At 37.2% G+C, this 22,489-nt stretch overlaps 1 protein-coding gene across 1 annotated transcript; it reads right to left on the reverse strand.

Annotated features, from left to right (window-relative positions):
- Nucleotides 1-1,512: 1,512 nt before the first annotated feature.
- On the reverse strand, nt 1,513-12,226 carry LOC137759568 (uncharacterized). The gene is made up of 5 exons (XM_068535999.1): nt 12,140-12,226; nt 8,438-8,491; nt 7,674-8,208; nt 3,017-3,126; nt 1,513-1,781 (listed from the first exon to the last, which is right to left on the reverse strand). The coding sequence occupies exons 1-4, from the start codon at nt 12,224-12,226 to the stop codon at nt 3,113-3,115; spliced, it is 690 nt and encodes a 229-aa protein (XP_068392100.1). The 3' UTR covers nt 1,513-1,781; nt 3,017-3,112.
- Between the last annotated feature and the right edge of the window lie 10,263 nt (nt 12,227-22,489).

The raw sequence follows: 22,489 nt of genomic DNA on the forward strand, positions 1-22,489 counted from the left end.
TCTGTAGACCAGGTTCTTCTGCTACCCTTGACTACACAATGGAAAACAGGACACTCTGGAAAGCTCTTGAATTCACAAGGTATAGGCACATGAAGAGAGACAGCTCCCAGTCCAAATGCCATTTTTTCAGGAAAAGGCTCTAATTCCCTCTTTAGGATAGATGCCCACCCCTGGACTAATCAACTGCCATCTAGGTTCGGGACCACTTAGACTGAACATAACAGCTTTCACCACAATCCTGAGCGGGGGGAGGAGGGAAATTTCTAGAAAGGGGATATAAGTAGAAAATTGAAAAGATGCTCACATACTAAAATACTACTTTACACAATAGAATTTTTATTTTGAAATAATTATAGATTCACGGGAAGTTGAAAAATCAGTACAGAGAGTTTCCACCCAGTTTCCCCCAATGGTAGCATCTTACATAACTGTAGTATAATATCAAAACCAGGAAACTGATTGCACATTGGTGCAATCCACAGACTTCACCACTCAGACTCAGATGTCACCACTTTTACATGCATTCATTTATATGTGTGTATAAAAAATCTACGAGACTTTATCACATCTTTGTAGATTTGTATAACTACCACCATAATCAAGATACAGAACTATTCCCTCACCACAGAGATCCTGTGCATAAAAAGCACAGTTCAATGAATTTTCCTGAAGTAAATGGACCCATGTAATCCAATTCAAGAAACAAAATCACCATCACCTCAGAAGACCTCATTATACTCCTTTGAGTTACTACCATCCCTTAAGAGTGAATCACATATCATGTACTCTTTTGTATCTGGCTTTTTTTGCTGAACATTATGTTCGTGGCGTTCATCTATGTTTTGTGTTACTATAGTTCACTCATTCTTCCATGAAGCTACATTTTTTTTTACAATTTTCTTAGGATATATGATGTACAATAAACTGTACATTTTAAGTGTATAATTTGATGAGTTTTGACATATGTACATACCTGTGGCAATACCACAATCAAGATAATGAACATACGTATTCTGGCAAAATAGTCCATGAATTTTTAAAGCTAAAAATGGGACTTGATAAAGATGAACATCTTAGGGCTACCCTGGTTTCCAGATCTTTTGTGGAAAGTTGAGATAGTAATATTTACTTTTCTCTATTGTTAGGAGGACTTTAATGAGAAAGATTTGTATTACATACATTCTATCAAAAAACAAATCTAGCTTCACAAGACCATAAAACTAAATAATTATTCTAAACCGCCTCCTAGAGTGGTTCTGTGAAGTAATGTTATCTATGACTGCCAGAGAAAAATGAGAAATTCCGACGTGAGAGCAAAACCAAAATTTACACACAAACACACACACACCCATGCACACATGTGTGAAAGAGCTAACTGGACCAAATTTCTGGATTAACCAAAAGGTCAAAATCCCAAACTGTAGGTATAAAAATGCTGTTTAGAATGATATAGACCAAAGAGGATTTGTTAATTTTGTATACATATAAAATTTAAATAGCACTATTCTTTTCTTAAATGTGTACAATGTTTATGTAGCTGTTATAATGAATGGTTTTTCACATTCATTCACATATCCTCAAAACTTCTTGGTAACCTTACTTAACTGACTTGGCCCATTTTGTGGAGGGGATATAAAGAACTCAGACTAAAGTTTAAGAGCAAGTCAAATGGGTAAACATGGAACTTAGTTCTTCATTCCTCTTCATTGCTTAAGTCATGAAGCACTGTCTCTTCAGCTTCAGACCACTTTTGTTCTCCAGAGACGATAAACACCAAACATCTGTAAAGACAATGTACTAAATTAAGTAAGTGAAAATCTTTATACATCCTCTTTTGTTCTGTTCTCTTCATACAGATGATCTGAAAGGTAATGTTTTCATTTATACAAACGTTTACTGAACTCCTCCTGCCCCAGGTACTGGGGATATAAAGACAAATAGCACAAAGTTCTATGCTCAGAGAGTTTATGCTCTAATAAACACATCTACCTAGCATTATAAGAGAATAGTCTTTGCATTTTAATTAAAAACATGGTGCTATACATGCCAGAGGTTTTTAAAGTTTTACCTTGCTGAAATATGAAATATGTTATAAAAACTAAGAAAAACAAGTTGAAAAATCTAAAAACATGCAAAGACATCTCAATATCTAAAGAATTGAGGATTTTTTCTCTATATTTTTTTTCATAAAAATATAATTATTAGAAATGTCTATGGCATCTCATTACACAAGTGTCTCTCTCTCTCTCTGTATGCAAGTTATTAATGCTGCCCTTAGCAGCTAGAGAGAGAGTTTGCTAACATAGACAAATTTTAATTAAACCAATAATTTGGATGGTACTACCAAATTTTTAATCATTTAACAAACATCAATTGGAAATCTACCATGAGCAAGTTTTCCCAAGAGGAGAATAACCATTTCCAAAAATCTTTCTCATTTGACATTTAAAAGTCAGTTTTTAAATTAGTCTTTGTTCAATATCTATGTATTCTTATATTGTGGAAACAGACTAAATTTATAACCTCCACAAATGTTTAAGAGCACCAGTACCCAAACCAGGCATGTACCTAATTGTACCTATCCCACTAAAAGTCTTTCACCAGATTATTTATTAAAAATCATCAAAATTGTAGATTATGCTTCTGTTGCCGTATTTTCTTGATTAATGGTATGAGTATAAACTATTCACATGTAAAAATAGGATTTTTTAGCCTGGAAAGTGATAAATTGTGATAAAAACCTATTCACTGTTGGTTGTGTTGGTTATATATTGGTAAGTCTCTTGCCAGTATGTACTTGATCAAAGATCTCTACGCTTCAGAACAAAAAGTTTCCTATTGCTCCTCTAGTCACCTTCTAACTTCTTTGTAGACTTGTAAGGAAGCTAAGTAAATACACAATTAAATTGAAAATAATGAAATTTATTTATTTTGTACTTAATCATCGATACAGCCTCCACATATACCATCTACCCCGTTCCTCTCACATGATGAAACTACTCTTTGCGTTCCTTACTATTAGTCTCTGAGGAGTTGAACGTGCCTCACAACCCAGCCTGGACCAAGAGGGTTTCCAGATGAGGCCATTCCTGCTGTACATCATCACAATGATTCACAGTTGAGGAACTGTAAGGAAGAAGAGAGGGATCAAAAGACTGTAAAGTCAGAACAAGACAATTTTCAGCAAGGGAAGGAAAATATAGTCTGCATACTGTATTCTGGCAAACTTAATATTAGTACCAGGAAAAAGTCTAGAATGTATTTTCATAGGTGATTTGAGAGCACTTAAGGAGAAGATGTTGATCACTGGCAGCCAGCCTGAGTTTACCAAAAATAACTTAAGCTACACTAACTTTATTTCTTTTTCAGATAATATTGGTATATTGGTAGATTGGTAGTCAAGGAAAATGCTATATGAAGAGCATAAAACATTGAACTCCTTGTGGACAAGATGAAAAACTGTGGCTCAGATTATAACGCAGTTAGATCTTGTTTGAAGGACTTAGGCCCAAGAAAGCAGATAAATGTTCTCTTGGACGAGTCCTTCAGTTATGCTGCAAGGCTCTGTTACGGGCTCCATCACACTTAACTTTTTTATTAATGATTTGGATAGGAACTCACATGTAATTAAGTGTGTAGATCACATGTAGTTAAGGATTATTAATTTGTTCATTGACATTAAAGAGTTATTTGATAAACCTAATTGTAAAAGCCAGTATTTTAGTTAAAAATCAACTTTACAGTTATAGCTCAGGTAAACATGTCCTTCAGTAGTATTTGGAAAGACAGCAATTTAATAGACTACAATCATGGGCTTCATTAATTAAAATTCAGTGCTTAGAACCAGAGGAATATTGGCCCTACCTATTCTTGCTTGATCAGGCCACACCACATTTTCAAATAAACATTGATAAAACAAAGTTTTCCACAGGAGTCCAACCAAGATAATAGAATTTGGAACTATATCCTATTAAGCTGCTGAAGAAATGGTTTTGTTTGGGGGAGAGGGGGTCAATATATCTTCAAGTATCTGAAGGAGAGTTATGTGGCAGATATTAAACTTAATATTTGTGACTTCAGAAGACAAAGCCTGGGTCAATGCACAAAATGTAGGCAAAGTTTAGCTCAATATAAGAACTTTCTAGCCATTAGGATGTGGGCTACTTTGGGGGGTGTGGTAGACTAATGGCCCTCAAAGATGTCCATATGTTAATCCCTGGAACCCCTGCATATGTTGCCATACATGGCAGAAGAGACTTTGCAGATATGATTAATTTAAGCAGATTATTCTGGATTTTCCAGATAAGCCTGGTGTAATCACAATGGTCCTTAAAAGATGAAAGAGGGAGGCAGAAAAATCAAAGAAGATGTGATGATGGAAGCAGAGGGCCAGAGACAAAGGAAGATGTGAAGATGCTATGTTTCTAGCTTTGAAGATGGAGGAAGGGGCCATGAGCCAAAGAATGCAGGCAGCCTCCAGACACGGGAAAAGGCAAGGAAGCAGGTTCTACCCTAGAGCCTCTGGAGGGAACTCAGCCCTGCCAACACTTTGATTTTGGCCCAGTGAAACTCATTTTGGACTTCTGACCTCCAGAACCATAGGACTGTATTTTTGTGTTGTTTAAACCACTAAATTCATGGTAATTTGTTTCAGTGACAAGAGGAAACTAATGCAGGGGGTAATGAGTTTCCATCATCACAGGTACAGCAGTAGAGCTGGATTTTTTTTTGTTCTGGGGAGTTGAGATTTGTGAAAAGGACTGAACTAGAATGATCCATAAAGTCTTTTCCATCTGGATTGAGCTCTCTTTTTTCATTTTTTGAATATTTTCCCACGACTTAAACTATAACCTCTCCATGAGTAACACCCACATTCATAGCTCTAGTCCTAATTTCTCTTGATTTCTAACCCCACATATCTCATTTGCTGACATTTTCATTTGGATATCCTGAAATCCCTTTAAATCCAATATGCCTCCAGAAAGAAAAGATGCAGGGATTGAGAGTTAGAATGCAGAGAGGTAAATGTGGTCTTTCCTTGAAGGAGGAACAATAAAGCTAACTTGTCTTCCATAAATGAAAAAAATTGAGCAGAATCCACGATGAAGAATTCTGATGGCAGAATTTCAAGTGCTTTTATGCAGCAAACTATATAGAGGCTTTTTAACCTCAAAGGGAATAAAGTTAAACATTTTTTCCCCTTAAGTTATACTTCTTTAAAAATTATTAAAATATTATGTCCTTAACAGAAACAATAGACTAAATAATATCTGGACCTGATATGCATGCCTCTAGCCATCTCTCTCAAGGCTGAGCCTGGTGAGATGGTGATAGTTGATAAGCATGAGTTAAAACTGCGGCGAGCCATGTACTATAGTGGCTTAGAGCATAGGCTCTGAGGTCTGCCTGAAATAGAGTCACAGCTCTAATATTTATTGGGTGAGTAACCTTGGACAAGCTGATTAACCTCCTTTGCCTCAGTTTCTTCTATAAAATGCAGATAAATAGATTACTTCATAGGATTGTTATAAAAATTACAAGAGATAATACAAATAAAGTGCTTAGAACACTGATGGCACATACCAAGTGCCCAATAAACATCAGATTTTTTAAAAAGGAAGACAACTGTGGAAAGCTGTTGACATCAACCCAAAGGGAGATTCTAGTTTCCAGGTGGCATTCGTTTGCATACAAGATTTAATACAAGGATACATTGGCTTTTTCCCATGGCAGCCTGACTCATCTTGGTCCCTAATTGCTGCCCTGGTAAGGCATCATTTTTGGTGTCCTAATTTCCTGGCTCATTTTGGTAGTGACTTGATGTCAACATTCTCCCTGACATCCCAGTGACTAATGCTGAGCATACCACAACTCCTTTCTGGTTCCTACCCTACCTGCTCTACTTTGGTAACTTGACCCACCTGTTCTTCAGGGCTTTCAGGAATGCACCACTCCAGTAGCTCTCTACTGCCTTCACCTTTCATCCATTCTAATAGCTGCAACATTCCAGCTCTGGCTTCAACTCCAAAAGAACCTTTGATGGTTTTGGCAAGTTGTTATTAAAAAGAGTTGAGGACTTCCCTGGTGGTGCAGTGGTTAATAATCCACCTGCCAATGCAGGGTACAGGGGTTCAATCCCTGGTCTGGGAAGATCCCACATGCCACGGAGCAACTAAGCCCATGCACCACAACTACTGAGCCTGCGCTCTAGAGCCCATGAGCCACAAATACTGAGCCCGCATGCCACAGCTACTGAAGCCCGTGCGCCTAGAGCCCATGCTCCGCAAAGAGAGACGCCACCGCAATGAGAAGCCTGTGCACAGAGTACAAAGAGTAGCTCCCGCTCGTTGCAACTAGAGAAAGCCCAGGCGCAGCAACAAAGACCCAACGCAGCCAAAAATAAATAAATAAATAAATTTATTTTTAAAAAAAGAATCCCTTTATTAAAAAAAAGAAGTTGAAATTGAGTGAGGAAAGGGCTTTGAATATGTGTTTGTGTGTCTCTATGTCTTATTGAATAAGATATCCAACATATGTCATTAGTAATTAAGTAGGTCATACTTTAGGACTATTATTTTTTTAAATAGATATGATAGAAAAAATTGGCTAGGTTATAGACTAATCTATATTCTCTTATCCAAATCAGAGAATATGCTAGCCAGTAAGCCCACACAACCATAAAACAGGCACCACCATCCACTTGGTGGCACCTGAATTGTAAATGTCATGGCTCACAGAAAATAATAAATTTTCATAAGGTTGGCCTTACCAAAATTAAAGTTATAGAACATGATGACAAAAAACCATTTTAAAGTGGTGTGCAGTGACCAATACAATGATGTAGAGAAAAGGAAAAGTGTCAATGTTGATTATAAAGATAAAAAATAGAAATAAGTGGTTCTGGGAATAAATGGCTACAGTGTAAGTTTCAACACAAATTTGTTGAAAATTTAATATTTATATAGCACTTTACAATATACTTTTTATATACTCTACCTCATTTATTTCTTGTAACAGTATGATAACGTTGATGCTATTCTTATTCTTATTTTAAAGATGACGAAATTAAGGCGGGGAGAGGTTAGGTGATTTGCCCAAGTCCGCAATTTAAAAAGAGGCAGAACCGGGACTCAATTACATTTGCCCTGATTCCGAGTTCTTGACTTTTCCCGTTATTATCACGCTGCCTCACTCGTACATGAACTACATTTACATGTGTTGAAGAACTTAACTATCTAAATAATCTTTTAAAATCTCCATACTTAGGAATCTTCAAGAAGAGAATACGTTTTCTATGATTTTGTCTGTAAGCAGACTTTTTAGGCATAATCATCTTGAGGTTCTTTTCTGCTTTTTAATTTTTGATATCAGCCTACTTCTCACTAAAGTTTATGACTTATGATATCCACCCCACATGTACATATTAACGGAGGTAGCCCGAGCATCTGCTCCGAAAAGGTATCGTTCAATCAAAGCCAGTGCTGTGTAGGTGACCAGGGGTAGGTAATTGTCTCACTAGGTCATAACCGTCGGACCAGGCCGCGATTCATAACCTCACAAGAGGCTGGATTTGTAAACGTGTTCAGGTCCGTTCTGCTTGCCGCCACCCGTATCCCCATCCCCGTAGCGACCCAGCGACCCAGCCTCCCTTGCTCAACCGCGACCTGCCCCACCTTCTGAAGCTCTGCTGTGGGGAAGAGCAGAGTTAAGCTTCTGTCGTCCCGAGTATTTTGCTTTTGGCGGGAGACACTCCAAATGCTGTCCGCAGAAATCCTGTCCTGAAAGATACACGGTGGTCTGAAGACGTCTGCAGGTCTCTTGGGGCTCACAGCCACACTCCAGGGCCGGGCCCCACGCCGGAGGGCTCGCCCTGCGGGAGCTGGAACAGCACAGCCCCTCAAACCGCCACGGGGTCATTCGGGGTGGAGCGCTGGCCTCTGCAGCCGAGCGGCGGCTGCGGAGGAGCCGCGAGATGCGCGAGTGCCGCGGCTCAAGAGGAGCGGCCGGCTCCAGGGAGGGGAGGCAGGATGGGAAGGCCCGCGGAGGGGCGGCGGACCCCGGGGAGGATGCGAGGACCGCGACCAGGGCGACCCGGACGCGAGGGGTGAGCGCGGGCCCGGCGGGAGGGCGGCCGCGCAGCCCAGCCGGGGTGAGTGGTAAAATTCCTGGGTTAACGCTGGACAGAAAACAAAACTGGTCTGCTGCAAACTACCAAGAAATGCCTTTATTCCACAAGAGCATCAGAGGACTCTTCTAGACTCTAATTGTAAAAGTCCTTAATGGTAGCTGGGGTCTTAACACTACGTGTCTCCAAACCTATTGGTGAAGACAGCGCTCATCTCTAGAGTTGACTCCTCTTCCTAACAACCCCTGGCGGTATTTTTGTTTGTTTGTTTGTTTAAATTCAGCCCCTGGTCCACTTCTTTTTTCCACACACCTGATGTCTTTCTTTATAGGCCGCTAAGACGCTGTGGTGTAGAGTGTAGTCAACCTACGAAATACAATCAACAAAAAATGTCTTATGGAATTAAAATCTACTTCTTAAATTGCCCACAGTGTAGTCATCTTATTAACAATATGATGTTATATATAATAGGTTTAAAAGAGAATGTAGGATGTAGCTATTACAATCCTGTTTATAAATGAGAAAAATAAATGTTACTAAAAGGCCTGGTGATATCCAGATGCAAAAGAATAAAGTTGGGCTTTTAACTTACACCGTATACAAAAATTAATTCAAAATGGATCAAAGCCCTAAATGTAAGAGCTAAAACTATAAAACTCTAAGAAGAAAATATAGGGGGAAATCTCTACGACATTGGATTTGGCAGGGTTGTCTTGGATGTGACAACAAGAGCAGAAGCAGCAGAAGGAGAAAAAATAGATAAATTGGACTTTATCAAAATTAAAACCTCTTGCACATCAAAGGACACTATCAAGAGAGTGAAAAGACAACCCACAGAATTAAAGCAAACATTTGCAAATCATATATCTGATAAGGAATTAATATCCCAAATATGTAAGAGCTCAATAACAACAACAACAACAAAAAACACAACCCAATTTAAAAATGGGCAAAGGACTTGTGTCGACATTTCTTTAAAGAAGATATATAACGGCCAATAATCACATGAAAGATGTTAGTCATTAGGGAAACACGAACCACGATTACAATAAGATACTACTTATACTACTTCACACCCATTGGGATGTCTATTATTATTATTATTATTATTTAAGAGATTCATTCTTTTTTTTTTTTTAATTTTTATTTATTTATTTATTTATGGCTGTGTTGGGTCTTCGTTTCTGTGCGAGGGCTTTCTCTAGTTGCGGCAAGTGGGGGCCACTCTTCATCGCGGTGCGCGGGTCTCTCACCGTCGCGGCCTCTCTTGTTGCGGAGCACAGGCTCCAGACGCACAGGCTCAGTAATTGTGGCTCACGGGCCCAGTGGCTCCGTGGCATGTGAGATCCTCCCAGACCAGGGGTCGAACCCGTGTCCCCTGCATCGGCAGGCAGACTCTCAACCACTGCACCACCAGGGAAGCCCCAAATTCTTTTGTTTTAAAATGTATTTCTCTAATTACTATTCAATTTAATTAATCTGTCTATTCATAAGCCATTGCCACAATGTGAAATTATTATTGCTTTATAATATATTTTAATATTTTTTTTTTTCAGAATTGTCTTAGCTTATAAGATAGATTTGAGATGGTCCCTGTTAAGGAATAAATTTCATCTTGTTTATTTCAGCTTGTGAAAATATTTTTGAATCTTAATTCTGAGATACTGTTTTGCTATCTCTCTCTTTGTATGATCATGATATTTGATAACCATGCCTATAGATCTTAATCCAATATAAAATTTTCAATAGAAAAGGGCTAGAACTAGAGGCCTATAGCGTTGTCCTAGGCCTTATTACTCTAAGTATGGCCTATGGACCAACCCCACTAATATTGTTTGGGAACTTGTTATAAATTCTGAATCTCAGGCCCTAACCCAGACTTACTAATTCAAAATCTACATTTTAACAAGATTCCCCAAGTGATTTGTACACACGTTAAAGTTTGAGAGCAGTGTACAATAGAGATTTCCCTGTAGGATAGTAATTCACAACCTTCACTGCACATTAAATTCACCTGGGGGAGCTTTTAAAAAATACTGAAGGTTGGACTGTACCCCTAGAGATTGATTTAATTGGTCTAGGGTTGGGACCCTTGGCACTGGTATTTTTAAAAACCCCTAATTGCAGCCAGAGATGAGAAACAGTGCTCTAGAATTACAGCTTGCCATTGTTAGGGTCCTGGTTACTTAAAAACCAGGAAGGATGCCTTTATCATCTGATGCGGTGTCATTAGGAAAAAAAACTGTGATCCAAAAGCATTATCCATGTAACTTGTATCCCCAGAACTTAGTTGTCATGCCTACCTGGCTTGGCTTTTCCCCTCACCATTTCTTTGGTTTCCTTGATAAATGACTCTTGCTTCCGGATAACCACCTCTTCATCTTTCTGTTCTGACACCCAGTAAAAGTTTCTGACTTGTCTGCCATTTCTAATAAGCAGCCATAGATTGATTCCTGCCTGTGTTTCTGTACTACTGCCTTAAATATTCCTGTTCATGAACCTGATATAATTTGATCCCTGCCTACTAGTTCCAGGATTGATTTGAGAGATTTTATTTCCTTGTACAGTTAAAATTCCACACTCATGAATGGCTCTCATAGTGGTCAGCTCCTCTTACTGTTCACCCATGGTGATTAGTGAAGGCAGGCTATAGAATTCCCCTGATATACCAACCCAGTAACTTTAGCAAAAGAGGAAAGGGGATTCATTTTGAATTACATTCTGAGAGAATACATTTTAGCTTCTAATAATCACTATGTACTTCCATGTTGCAGGCTATCAGAATCAAGCTTTACGTTGTGTAATTATTGAAATACATACTATTGAAAATTTGAAAAGTGACCAGTCTACAGTTTTCCAGAAACCTGCTCACCCCTATCCCTTATTAATACACTATTTCTCAGAGATTACTAACACTGACGCTGAAATCAACGGCCAAATTTTTCCAGCATCTAAATGTGTAATTCTCAGGAGTCCTGGAGTCTTGAACTCTGTTGGAATGGCTACTTCTTATTATTTCTTCACATATTGTGAACTTCTAGTCTGCCTTTAGGTTTGTTCACTTAACATACATGAATGAAGCACCAGTGTGCTGAACTTGGACAAACTTGAATAATCAAGGAGTTTACTCTCCACCTGGAGGTGGCAATATGTATGTCCCCAACCAGTACACACTCTTGTGTGAATGAAGTAGATTGGATGGGGTAGATGAAATTCTGTGTGTAGCTGGCCTTAAAGTTCTGAATTTCTGATACTGATATTATGGATTTGCAGATTTTTAAAGCTTGTCCTAGGGGGGTGGATAATGCTCCGAGTTTTATCTTGAAGGGGCTGGAGACCCGTTTCCAAGTAGTATTTTGATTTTTTTCCAGCTTGAAAATATTTCTTTTTGCTTAGAAGATGGAACCAATATAGTAATCAAGTAGCTCAACTCTCTTTTTTTCAGCTACTAAAATCATATCATTTCCCTCAAGCAGTAGGCCTATTTCTTCTTTGAAGTGTTTCTTCCCACAAGCTCCTGAAGAGAATCTGCAGGTGAAAGATAAAGAAAGAATATTTATTATCAAGACAGAAATTTAACATCTTCAGTATCTTGGGCATACAGCTAGAATGCTAAAGGCAGACTTGGCTCAACAAATATTTATCAACAAGTCAGTCGTAACATATTTTATGATCTGCCTCAAAATCTGCCTTTTCCAACTTCAGAATAGTGGTAGGGGAGAGAGTTAATTATGATGCCTGAATAGCTAATATTTACTCCATGCCAGGTGCCTATTTTATTTGATCCTCAGAATAACCCTCTGAGGAAGGCACTAACTTCCATCATTGATCAGGAAATAGGCACAGGATCAGGAAGTAAACACTGACACACACTGTTTAGTCACAGCTATTAAAGTGCCAGAGTTAGAATTCAAACCCCAGCCTGCCAGACTTCAGGGCATAATTGAGGAACCACCATACAAACTGCTCTCTTATATGCTGTTGTTCTTTGCTACACTAGTGGGTAAAGCCTACCTTCCTGCCTGCCTTCAAGTTGTCAGGGGGATATCGAAGACTCAGATTTGAAATGATGCTTGGAAGCTGCTGACTAAGCAATTTCATCTCTTGTTAATTCCATCCTTATTGTGTGTCTGTGGTGGTGGTTTTTGTTTTTTTGTTTTGCTTTGTTTTCATAAAACACTTTGATTTCCTTCAGGAAAATATGAAAAAAAGAAGGGTGGGGGATGGTCCTTTTCTAGGTCCTCTGCTCTATTCTTTGAGGAGAGCTTCATGGGCTCAATAGTGCCCAGAGGGCCTATTGAATATAGGCTTTCTCTTCTGTCTTTGACATCCCTGCACATGTCTGAAACAGACAAAAATATGGACATATACCCTCCCCCAAATACCTTATCTATATTATGTTTTCAGATTTTGAACTCAACACCTGATTATAGCCCATATATCAGATTGTGTACAAAGAATAACTGAGAAACAGTAAGAATATGTTTTTCTGCAATAACTTAAAGGTTGAGTAATCTCATCTTTTCTAATAAAAGAGATTAAAAACACATGTATATCTTTACTTCACTGTAACTGACAGTAAATCACCTTACCACTTCAGTATTGGCTCAGCTACTGATTATGGGCAACTTTAATAGAATGTTGAGATTATACTACTGTTTTCCTGTAAGTTACTGGTTTTTAACTGCCAGAAGGAAAAAAACAGTAGAATAAATATAATACATTCACAGCAATATGAAATTCAGCCTATAACTTTCCAACACCAAAAAAAGGTAATTATTTAAATATTTCTTAGCTGTTTAGAACTTTTGTTATCTGTAACTGCATTTAGTATTTACAGTTTGACTATTTTGAATACTGCTTGGAATCAACTGTCTAAATACTCCAGCTTATTTGAAAAATTGTGAACTAGGTGAAGTTTTTCTCCATGAATCCTTTATCTCCTTTTCTGTGGCATCTTTCTGCATTCTCCATTCTTCCAGGGACTGCTCCCCAAACTGCCTACTGTCTCCACTGCAGATTCACTAGCCTGGCAGCTGTCCCTTTCTTTCCCTTTCCGCACTGAGCTCCTGTTTCCTGCAAGTCTTACTCGGGTTGGTAACGGATAAACTGATTCAAACTAACACATCAGTGGCTGACAGCTGCCTTGGGAATCTAGGGAAGAGGTTTGAGAAAGGCCTCTCTCTATGGCTTTCAAATCCCACCTGGGAAATGGATTAATTAGCTTATCTCCAAGAGTGGTCTTGTTCCTAACCAAATTAATTGACAAGTACTTACATTTGGAAAGGATGTATTGTTTAAATAGAAAATAGTTCTTTATCATGGGGCTATTGCTTAGCTTTCGTTGTGTCTTCCGTGTGGGAATTTTTTTTTTTTTAACATCCAGATTTGAAGTAAGAATTAGGAAACTGATGCCAAAATCACATAGCAGAAACTCATCTTTTTCCTGGCCTTGTTACTATTAGATATCCTATATGCATTCTTATATTAATCTTTTATAAAATAGGAATAAAATGTGGTCATATTCATAGGAATGTAATGGCAATTAATGATTATTCATTACATTATAAATATAAAATAAATAATAATTATGAGATTAAAATCATAATCTTGTGGTTTTCTACAATACTACCATTTATAAAAGTACACAGATTTAAATATAGCATTATAAATTTCTAATTTAAAACATGTATAATATGTTAATTCATATCAATATTAAATCAGGGTGGATAAAACTTTGGAAGTGTTAGACACTCAAAATGAATTTGCTATAGAATTTAACTTTTGTGTGTGTGAAATTTTTCCCTACTTAGCAAGTCAATAAAATAAGAAAGCGATTGGCACTTTACATTAGCGCTAATTATAGGTTTTAAATCAATACTGCTGATTGATATAAACTGAGTTATAATTTTAAATTTCATACACAGTATATATATCAGTTGTAGACCTCATGAATCTGGTTTTAAACTATAGTACCTAATTTGGGTTTCTCCCTGAGGGAGAAATTGGGGAAAAAATTGACATAGCTTTGAAAGCAGAGTTGTTTTCAGTAATTACGTTGGAGGGTTCTTGTATATGTTTACCATCATCCAGATAGTTCAATTAACCTTCAGTACTTTTGTAGACAATTTGAATCATATGCATTTCTTTCAGTTAAATAAAATTATTTTTGTATTTTCCCATGAGCATGATTAAATATTGTGCATCATTTTAACATTATATTTGCTCATTTATTTTGCTCATATGAATGCTGAATCATAACTTTATGACTAATCAGTAATATAGACTTAAATGTGAAGACAGTGATGTTGCTTTTTCATTATTGCATCAAATTGTAAAAATTAAAGTGGATCTATATTTCAGAACTGAATAAATCAGAGATAAAACTCAGAGGTAATTTGTGAACTCTGCTTATTCTTTCTGATCCACTTTAAGCAGATTTTTCTGTTTACCTGTGAATTCTTCAAACATTTGCTGTACAATAATCATTCAGTTATTTAACATGGATTTATTAGGTATCTTTTATAGGTGTAGCACTCGGCTAAATGATATTTGAGTATAATGATCCTATTTTCTAAACCAAAAAAATAGGACACATGCTCTGGCAAATATATCTTTGGTGACTGTGCTTCTGAATCATAGAAATGAGGACTATCCTGGACAATCTAAAACACAATGTTGCCAAATACAAGTTACTTGAAAAAAAAATAAAGACACCATATAAGGCAATAATAAAAAGTGATTTATTGACTATCTATTATATGTCAGGCACTTTATATACAGTGTAGTAGTATACCTAACTGTTACAGCAACCCTGCATGATAGGTGCTATTATTTCCATTTTATACTCGTAGAAGCTGAGGTTTGGGGGTGGGAGTGAGGTGGTTATGTAATTTGTCTAAGATCAAATGGCTGGTCAGTGCCACAGCTGAGTCTCAAAGTCAGAGCTGGTCTAACATAGCCTATGATGTCCTAGTACCTCTTAGTATACTGATATTCGTGGTTAAGAAATGATGGGGAAAGGAATCAGGAGTCAGACAGATCTGGGTTGACTATTGGCTATACGGCCTCTACCACTTAGTAGCTGTCTGACTGAGCAAGTCAACTTAACTTCTCTGAGCCTTAATTTTCTCATGAGTAAAATGGGTTTAATAATACCTATATCGAGGGTATTATGAAGATTAAATGAGATAATACATATATAGCACTTAACACAGTGCCTGCACATAGTAAGCATTCAATAAATGTCATGTTATTTTTATTATTATTTCATAGTAACAGTTCAAAGGAGAGAGTGACATTGATATGTGCTAGTAAAAATGTTATTGCTGGTGAAAATTTTTGTAACATAAATCTTCTGATCTCATGTAATTCTGTATTATCAGATTTAATAATTAAACTAATAAAATTATTTCTGGAAAGTGATTTCATTTTTTAGGATTCTGCTTTTCAAAATCTTTATTTATTACTTTAGTGTGGTGGTAAATCTAGATGAAACATTAATAGAATAGAATTAACAAGTATTTATTGAGCATCTATGTGCCAGACACTGTTTAGGAGCTGGGACTCTAATGGTGAACAAATGGTGCCCTCATGGAGTATACAGTCTAGTGGGAGAAGCAGAAGGATCAAATAATCACTCAAATAAATATAAAGCTGTCCTTGTGGTAAGGGCTATGAAGAGACGCACATGGTGCTCTGAGAAATTATAGAAAACAGATTTAATTTAGTTAAGGAAGTCGTGCTAGGCTTCCATGAGGAAGAGACAGATGAGCTCTGAAGGATGAGTACAAGTAACTAGCAAAAAACAGTGGGAAAAATATTCCCAGCAGAGAAAGCAGCACCAGGAAAGAAAGCTCCAGTTTGGCAGTTGTGGATTTAATTGATGCCATCCAGCCAGGCTGCATAAATTATGACCTTGTTAAGAGTGGCAATCTAACAGAAGATGACAAGCACAATAATGCCAAGTACGCAGTGTCAATGGCTAGAAGAATTGGAGCCAGGGTGTACGCTCTCCCGGAAGACCTTGTGGAAGTAAAGCCCAAGATGGTCATGACCGTGTTTGCATGCTTGATGGGCAGGGGAAGGAAGAGAGTGTAAAATAACCAATTTGAATAAAAACAACCTTGCTCCCAAGTGCATGATTAGCAGGTCAGCAATTTCCAGGTGAAGTGCTCATGGCTTAAGGAACCGTTGGTTACTTAAAGGACTTTTAACAAGACTAAGCTCATCATGGGAGCCCTCAGGGGAAAGAGTTTTAATAACAGCAACTCCTCTTTCCCTTAGTCAGGGTGGATTTGTCAGACCCACCTGAAATGTGCTCATAGCTAGATCATTTACTCGCTCCTCCTAGATCGCTGCCCTTGACGTTTCCCATTGCTGTACGTATTTCTCTCTGTATCTGTTTCCCTCTTAGAATGTCCACCTCCTGGGACTTGCTTAGATGATTGGATATGACTATTATTAGACAATAATTCTGCTTTTCATTCAGTATGCTAGTTCTTATTCAAGAACTGTGGTCAGAGGGTATTTGGATATGAGTATCCTTTGCTTATCTCTCTAGTACTGAAAATTTACAGAAGTAACTGGCTGTGTAGAATGTAATAGAAGCTTTTCATATTCTTTTATTCTTAAAAATCAGTATCTTTTTACAGTATTCTTTCTACATGATCCTTTTTTGTACATTTAAGAATGTTTTGATTACATTAAATAAGACTGCTGATTTTGCTACTTTTTTTAAGGGGTCTTCAAGTAAGTAAAAAACATACATTATAGGTAGAAGAAAAATGTACCTTGAATTTCCATCTTCCCTCTCACACCGAAGCTGTAAACATTTGACATATTTTGTCTTAAAACACTTGGTTCAATATATGCTTATTTGTTTTAAAACCTGTATCATCAAACTCTCTCTTTAGATTTAAAATGCTGTTGAATATGACACTTTTGAGGAGAGAGTGGGCTCAGAATTTAGGCAGGATACGGTAGGCCAAGTATGCTAAGTGTATAATAAATTTTCTAATTTTACACCTAAGACAAGGAGATGTGGTCACTAAAAAATAAACATATATGTAGGACTTAATGTACTCTTGCTTTGTCAAGCAGTTTGCTATAGTTTTCAAGATCACAATGTTACTCTAACTCTGAAAAGTGATGTAATCTGGTAGCAATGTATTAGTTCAAATAAAAGCATTTACATAATAAAAAAAAAAAAAACAGTGGGAAAAATATTCCCAGCAGAGAAAGCAGCACCAGGAAAGATCAGGAGTACCAGGGAATGAAAGAAGGTGAGTTTGGCAAAGAAGGGCGCCTGAGCAGTGATTGGAATAGGAACCTGGAGTAGGTGAGGGACCAGGATGACCAGGATTTCGAAGGCTGCGCTAAGGAGTGTGGGCTTTAAGGACAATGGGAAGACACTGAAGGCTGTAGAGTTGAAAGTGACATGATTAGGTCTTATTTAAAAAACAAAAAATCTGTAGCATGGAGAGCTGCTAGAGAGAAGGAAGAATAACTACAGGTAGAGTAAGAGGGCATGGAACTATTTCAGGCCAGAGATGATTGGTTTGCGTTTGGATGGTGATCATGGTAATAAGTAGGAAAGTTAAATTTGATCTGAGTGATATTTAAAAGAAAAGTATTTTTATGGATTGGATCATGGGAATTGAGGGACAATGAAGTGGTTTTACTATGAAATATTGGCATGCTTTAGAGATAAAGTAATTTGGGAGCTAACTGTGTTAACAACCACCTCAGCAATAAATCAAAACAAAAACCCTCCTAAAATGTAGCTGAACATTAAGTTCTGTTAACAAAGATAAAATATTTTACCCAGAAGTCATTGACTATAAAAAGCATTAGTAAAAATCTAAATTATTTCTATTTTTGGTGGTAGCTGTGATGTGGCACGTTTACATGTCTTCTTACAAAATTTGAAATGGTATTTTAGATGTACTTTCAAATTTGTGCGTGTAGATTGTGGTTGCCCTGTTGCTAATGATGCATTAGTCTTGATTGTCTTTTATCCCAGCATGGTAAAAGCCCTTGCAGATATTAAGATTCACAACCCCTCTGACAAACAGTTAATAGGTAATTAAATTCTGTGCTCTACCCACTTGATATATGAATCAGTTCCTGGTTAATAAGCTCTCTTACATATTTAAAGTGAAATTAAAAAATTTAAATAACAATAACGGCACAAGCCACAGAGAAATACAAAGGAGTTTAAAATAACCATGAATACTCCTAAATTCAAAAATAGAGCTCCTTTAGAAATATGTGAAACCTTATGCTTGCTCTAGTTCAAGGTGGACCTCAGATATTGAAAATTAATTCATTCTTCCAGAAATATTTGTAGAGGCCCACTGTGCATCAGACATGTGCTGGAGGGGGTAATACAAGGATGCATAAGATATAGCAGCACTGGCCCCTCTCCTTGAGGAGCTAGCTGTCTAATGATGGAAACTATCAAGGAGGCAAATAATTATATTGGGTTGGCCAAAAAGTTCGTTCGGGTTTTTCCATAAGCTCTTACAGTGAAAAGTGCTATAACAGGGGTATTTACAAAAGTGCTCTTCTACTAATGCACAAGGACAATGTCACGTGAAAAGACAAAATACCTTCCTATAATTAATAACAATCACTCCAAAGACTGTTAATAACACCAATTTCTCTAAAGCACAAAGCTACATTTTTGTACTATGGCATAATGAGGGACCTCACAAAATCTATGAATCAGCTAGTTCTGTGACAAGCATCTGATTTAAACCTCTTATTTGATGGATTTGTTAACCCACCTCCAGAAGTTTGGTGAATAGAGTTGACGGAAGAGACTAAATCTCTTGGCTTCCATTGGTATTCTTTCCATCCCACCTTTAACATGTATTTATTCCAACCTTGTTCATAATTCAAGAAAGGAAAAACTATTTCAAATTCTCTATAAATTCGTACAATAGAGATGCAAAAATACAGTCCAGATTCTTCATAGCATTCATTCATTTGTATTGCTTCCTTCAGGATCCATTAAGTAAGGGACTACAGTATGTCAGGTCTTGTTTTAGAGGAGGAAGGCACGGTCCCTGCCCACCCCTATCCCAGGATGACTGGCATATAAACAAATGGATACAATGTGTCATAGGAGGTCTGTAGGGGAGTAAGGGCAACAGGAGTATTATGGATGTTTGGGGGTGGAGGTACAGCAAGTGCTTCCTTGAGAAGATAGTGCTTAGTCTAATACATTTTCTTAATCTGTGCTTGCAAAACAAGGGCTTGGGCTATGGAAGTATATCTGACTTGTACAAAATTTAGACGCAATAGTAGTTTTTATTCAGGCCAATTAAAGTTATGTAAGAACTTTCCTAGGTCCTGATTATTTTGGAAATTTTAGCCCTACTTATTGCAATTTATATTTTCTCTGACTGTTGAGACATACTAATGAGCTTTTGTTCTTGAACAGACTGGTTGCAACAGCTTTGGAATGTGTTTGTAAAATTAAAAGGCAAACAAAAACACTACAGTTCAAAATTTGCTTTTTATTAGACCTGCTACTTTGCTTCAAGCTTTAAACTGTACACAGATAATGCAAAAAACAGATAAGTGCAAGTTGCAGAGAACCTTCTGTGCTGATTGCCTCTTGGGAATCTTAACATTTGAATATACTTCCCAAGGTCCAAGCATACAGTAGGAGTAGACTCCAGAAGATGCAGGAGCCTACATAGTTGAGAAACCCCATTATTATGAAGAACAGAGTTACAGCAAAATTACAGCAAAATTTTAGGCTGTCCTTGAGGACACGCATGGAAAGTTATGCTACTAATAGATGATTTGTAAGCCTGAAACCATTCAAAAGACAGAGAAGCAATATTCAGGCTAAAACAAAACCTCCTACTTTGTTAGAATAGAGAGAATATGCTTTTTGTTGGGAAGCTAAATCCTGGGAGAGTCGGAGACTAAATAAATACTCCACAGAGAGCAAGTCCCAAAGAATCTTACTTTTAAAGTGAGTAGCATTGAGCTACCATGTGACCCAAGGACCTTCCTAGAAAAGTAAAGTTTTGCTGTTGCTGTAGCATAGAGGCATCAGAGCAGGTGTTCTTAGTGAGTTAGATCAGGGGACCTACAGGAACTCTGAGGAAGAACAGAAACAGCATAGGAAGAGAGGTGAAATGTGTGAGTGCAGCTGTAACTTTGAGGGGAGGACACTAGGACAATTTCTAGAGAGGGCTGGGCCCAGATCGTGTTGAACTGGGTGCCTGCCCAACATTTTTTTTTTTTTTTTGCCCAGCATTTTTTAAAAGGTAAAATCAAGTTAAAATGAACATGAAACCCTAAAAGTAGAAAAGAGATCTTTCAGGTTGCAGAGATAAGGCATGAGTAGTTCCTCTCTTGGTGGAAGGGCAAATAAAAACATTGACCACTTTGATTTTGCTGCTATGTAGAAAGGGTGGTCTATCTATCTCAGCGTGTTTGTTTTTAAGTCCCATTTTTCTCTGGAAAAAACATCCTAGGTGAGTCCAGTAAGGGTCTGGTATACCACAGACTCTAGCAGTTCATTTTCTTAGCTTCCACTTGTGGGCTGTGTAACATCTTAAACTTTTTATTTTGAAATTATGGTAGAGTCACAGGAAGTTGTTTAAAAAAATGCCAGAGAGATTCCATGTACCTTCATCCTCAGTTCCCTTATATTTTCCAAATGTTACTGCTACTATATAGGAAAATTTTCTTGTAACCAAATATCTTTCTGAACCTCTCTTGTTAGTAGTAATAGTCTTTTAGTTGACTCTTCGTCTTCTGGACAATTAGATCATCTACACATAGTGATAAATTTCTCTCTCTTTTTTTAAGACTTATACCTCTTATTTATTTTTCTTGTCTTATTTATTAGCTAGCTTCCTGAACAGATATGAAGAATAACAACAATAGTGGGGATTTTTTATTGTTCTTGATTTTGGTGGAAATGTAACTAAAGTTTTAATGTTAAGTTTGAAATTTGTTGTATAAAGCATAAGCCTTATTGTGTCTTCATTTACACTTTTGTTTGTTTACAAACCAGGAACAGACATTGAATTTGATCAAGTTCACTTTTGTTCTCTCTCAAAGCACTCTTGGATTTTTACTCTTTTGATCCATTAATGTGTTGAAATTAATTTATTGATCTCCTAATGTTGAACAATCTATTCTTTCTCACAATAAGCCCTCATGGTTAGTGTGTGTTATTCTGTTAATATACTACTGAATTTGGTTGCAAATATTTTATTTGGGATTTTTTTGCATCAGTTTTCATAAATGGTGTTAATCTGTGGTTTTCTTTGTGTGTGTGTGCTATGTGCCTCAGAGTTTGTTCTCAGGTTATGCTAACTTTATAAAATGAATAATAATAAAGCTTTCCATAGCATTCTATTTTCTATAATAGATTAGATATTATTGATTATAATGTATGTATGCCTCAAAGTTTTGATTGAATTTGCATAGAAACATTTATGAGCCTGGAATCTACCTCTACGCTTTATAGATGAGGAAACTTCATTTCCCAAGGCTTTAGGTGCCAAATGGAAATTTAAAACCCCAGTCTTACCAAGGCATTTGGTTTCTGCAACAGCCTATTGCTTCTCTAGCATAATTAATTAGCCTTAACTATTATAGGGACATCTGGCAAATAAGGGATTCTTCTCATCTGATCGAGCAGAATTTACCAAAATCTTCAATAATCTGATGTGGAGGGGAAATGAAACTTCTGTATTTGTGAATTTCCCATATATGATCACCCAGTGGTTAGCTGTCCCTCCCATCCCAGCCTCCACCGCAGCTTCACTTTTAGCCTATGGGGGAGGACCAGTCAGGCTTATACTCTCTCTTGAAAATATTCTTTCTGGTTATGAGACTCTCTGCTGCTACCGAAAGCCACTAGAAACTGGTTGAAGTCCATTCTTTAAGCTAATGCCTTCTCTCTCCTCAGGCCTACAAGGGGATATGACAAGAGTAGTATCTCTATGGCTGCAGCCTCCTTGTCCTTTTAGACTCCACAAAACTTACAAATGAAGCTTTGAAACATAGTTAAATTTCTCTAAAGCCTGTTGAGAAAATAATATTTTCTCTATATTTGCTGGCCTCAAGCTCAGTCAATGGAAACAATGACTCTCCTTTGTTGTACAGAGCAACTTTTGGTCTTTTCTTGCCTTGCTCAGAGAGACCAGTAGCAAAATTAAAGCACTTTAATGGCTGTTTCTTGTCCCTGTTCCACCTAACAAAATTTATTGTTTATTACCACCTAATATAAAAATCTTTTAAAATGTAAAAAGGATATTCCAAAGAAAAATCTAAATGGCCAATAAACATATAAAAAGATAACCTCATTAGCAATCAGGAAAATGC

Source organism: Eschrichtius robustus, chromosome 1 (assembly GCF_028021215.1).
Source record: "Eschrichtius robustus isolate mEscRob2 chromosome 1, mEscRob2.pri, whole genome shotgun sequence".
NCBI classification, from domain to species: domain Eukaryota; kingdom Metazoa; phylum Chordata; class Mammalia; order Artiodactyla; family Eschrichtiidae; genus Eschrichtius; species Eschrichtius robustus.

Coding starts and splice junctions, on each gene's coding strand:
- LOC137759568 (XM_068535999.1), bottom strand. CDS start 12,226: ATGAAATTGCTTAGTCAGCAGCTTCCAAGCATCATTTCAAATCTGAGT. Junction 8,492..12,139: donor ACTTGAAGGCAGGCAGGAAG/GTAGGCTTTACC, acceptor TGTATTTCGTAG/GTTGACTACACTCTACACCA. Junction 8,209..8,437: donor CCTATAAAGAAAGACATCAG/GTGTGTGGAAAA, acceptor ATTTCTTGGTAG/TTTGCAGCAGACCAGTTTTG.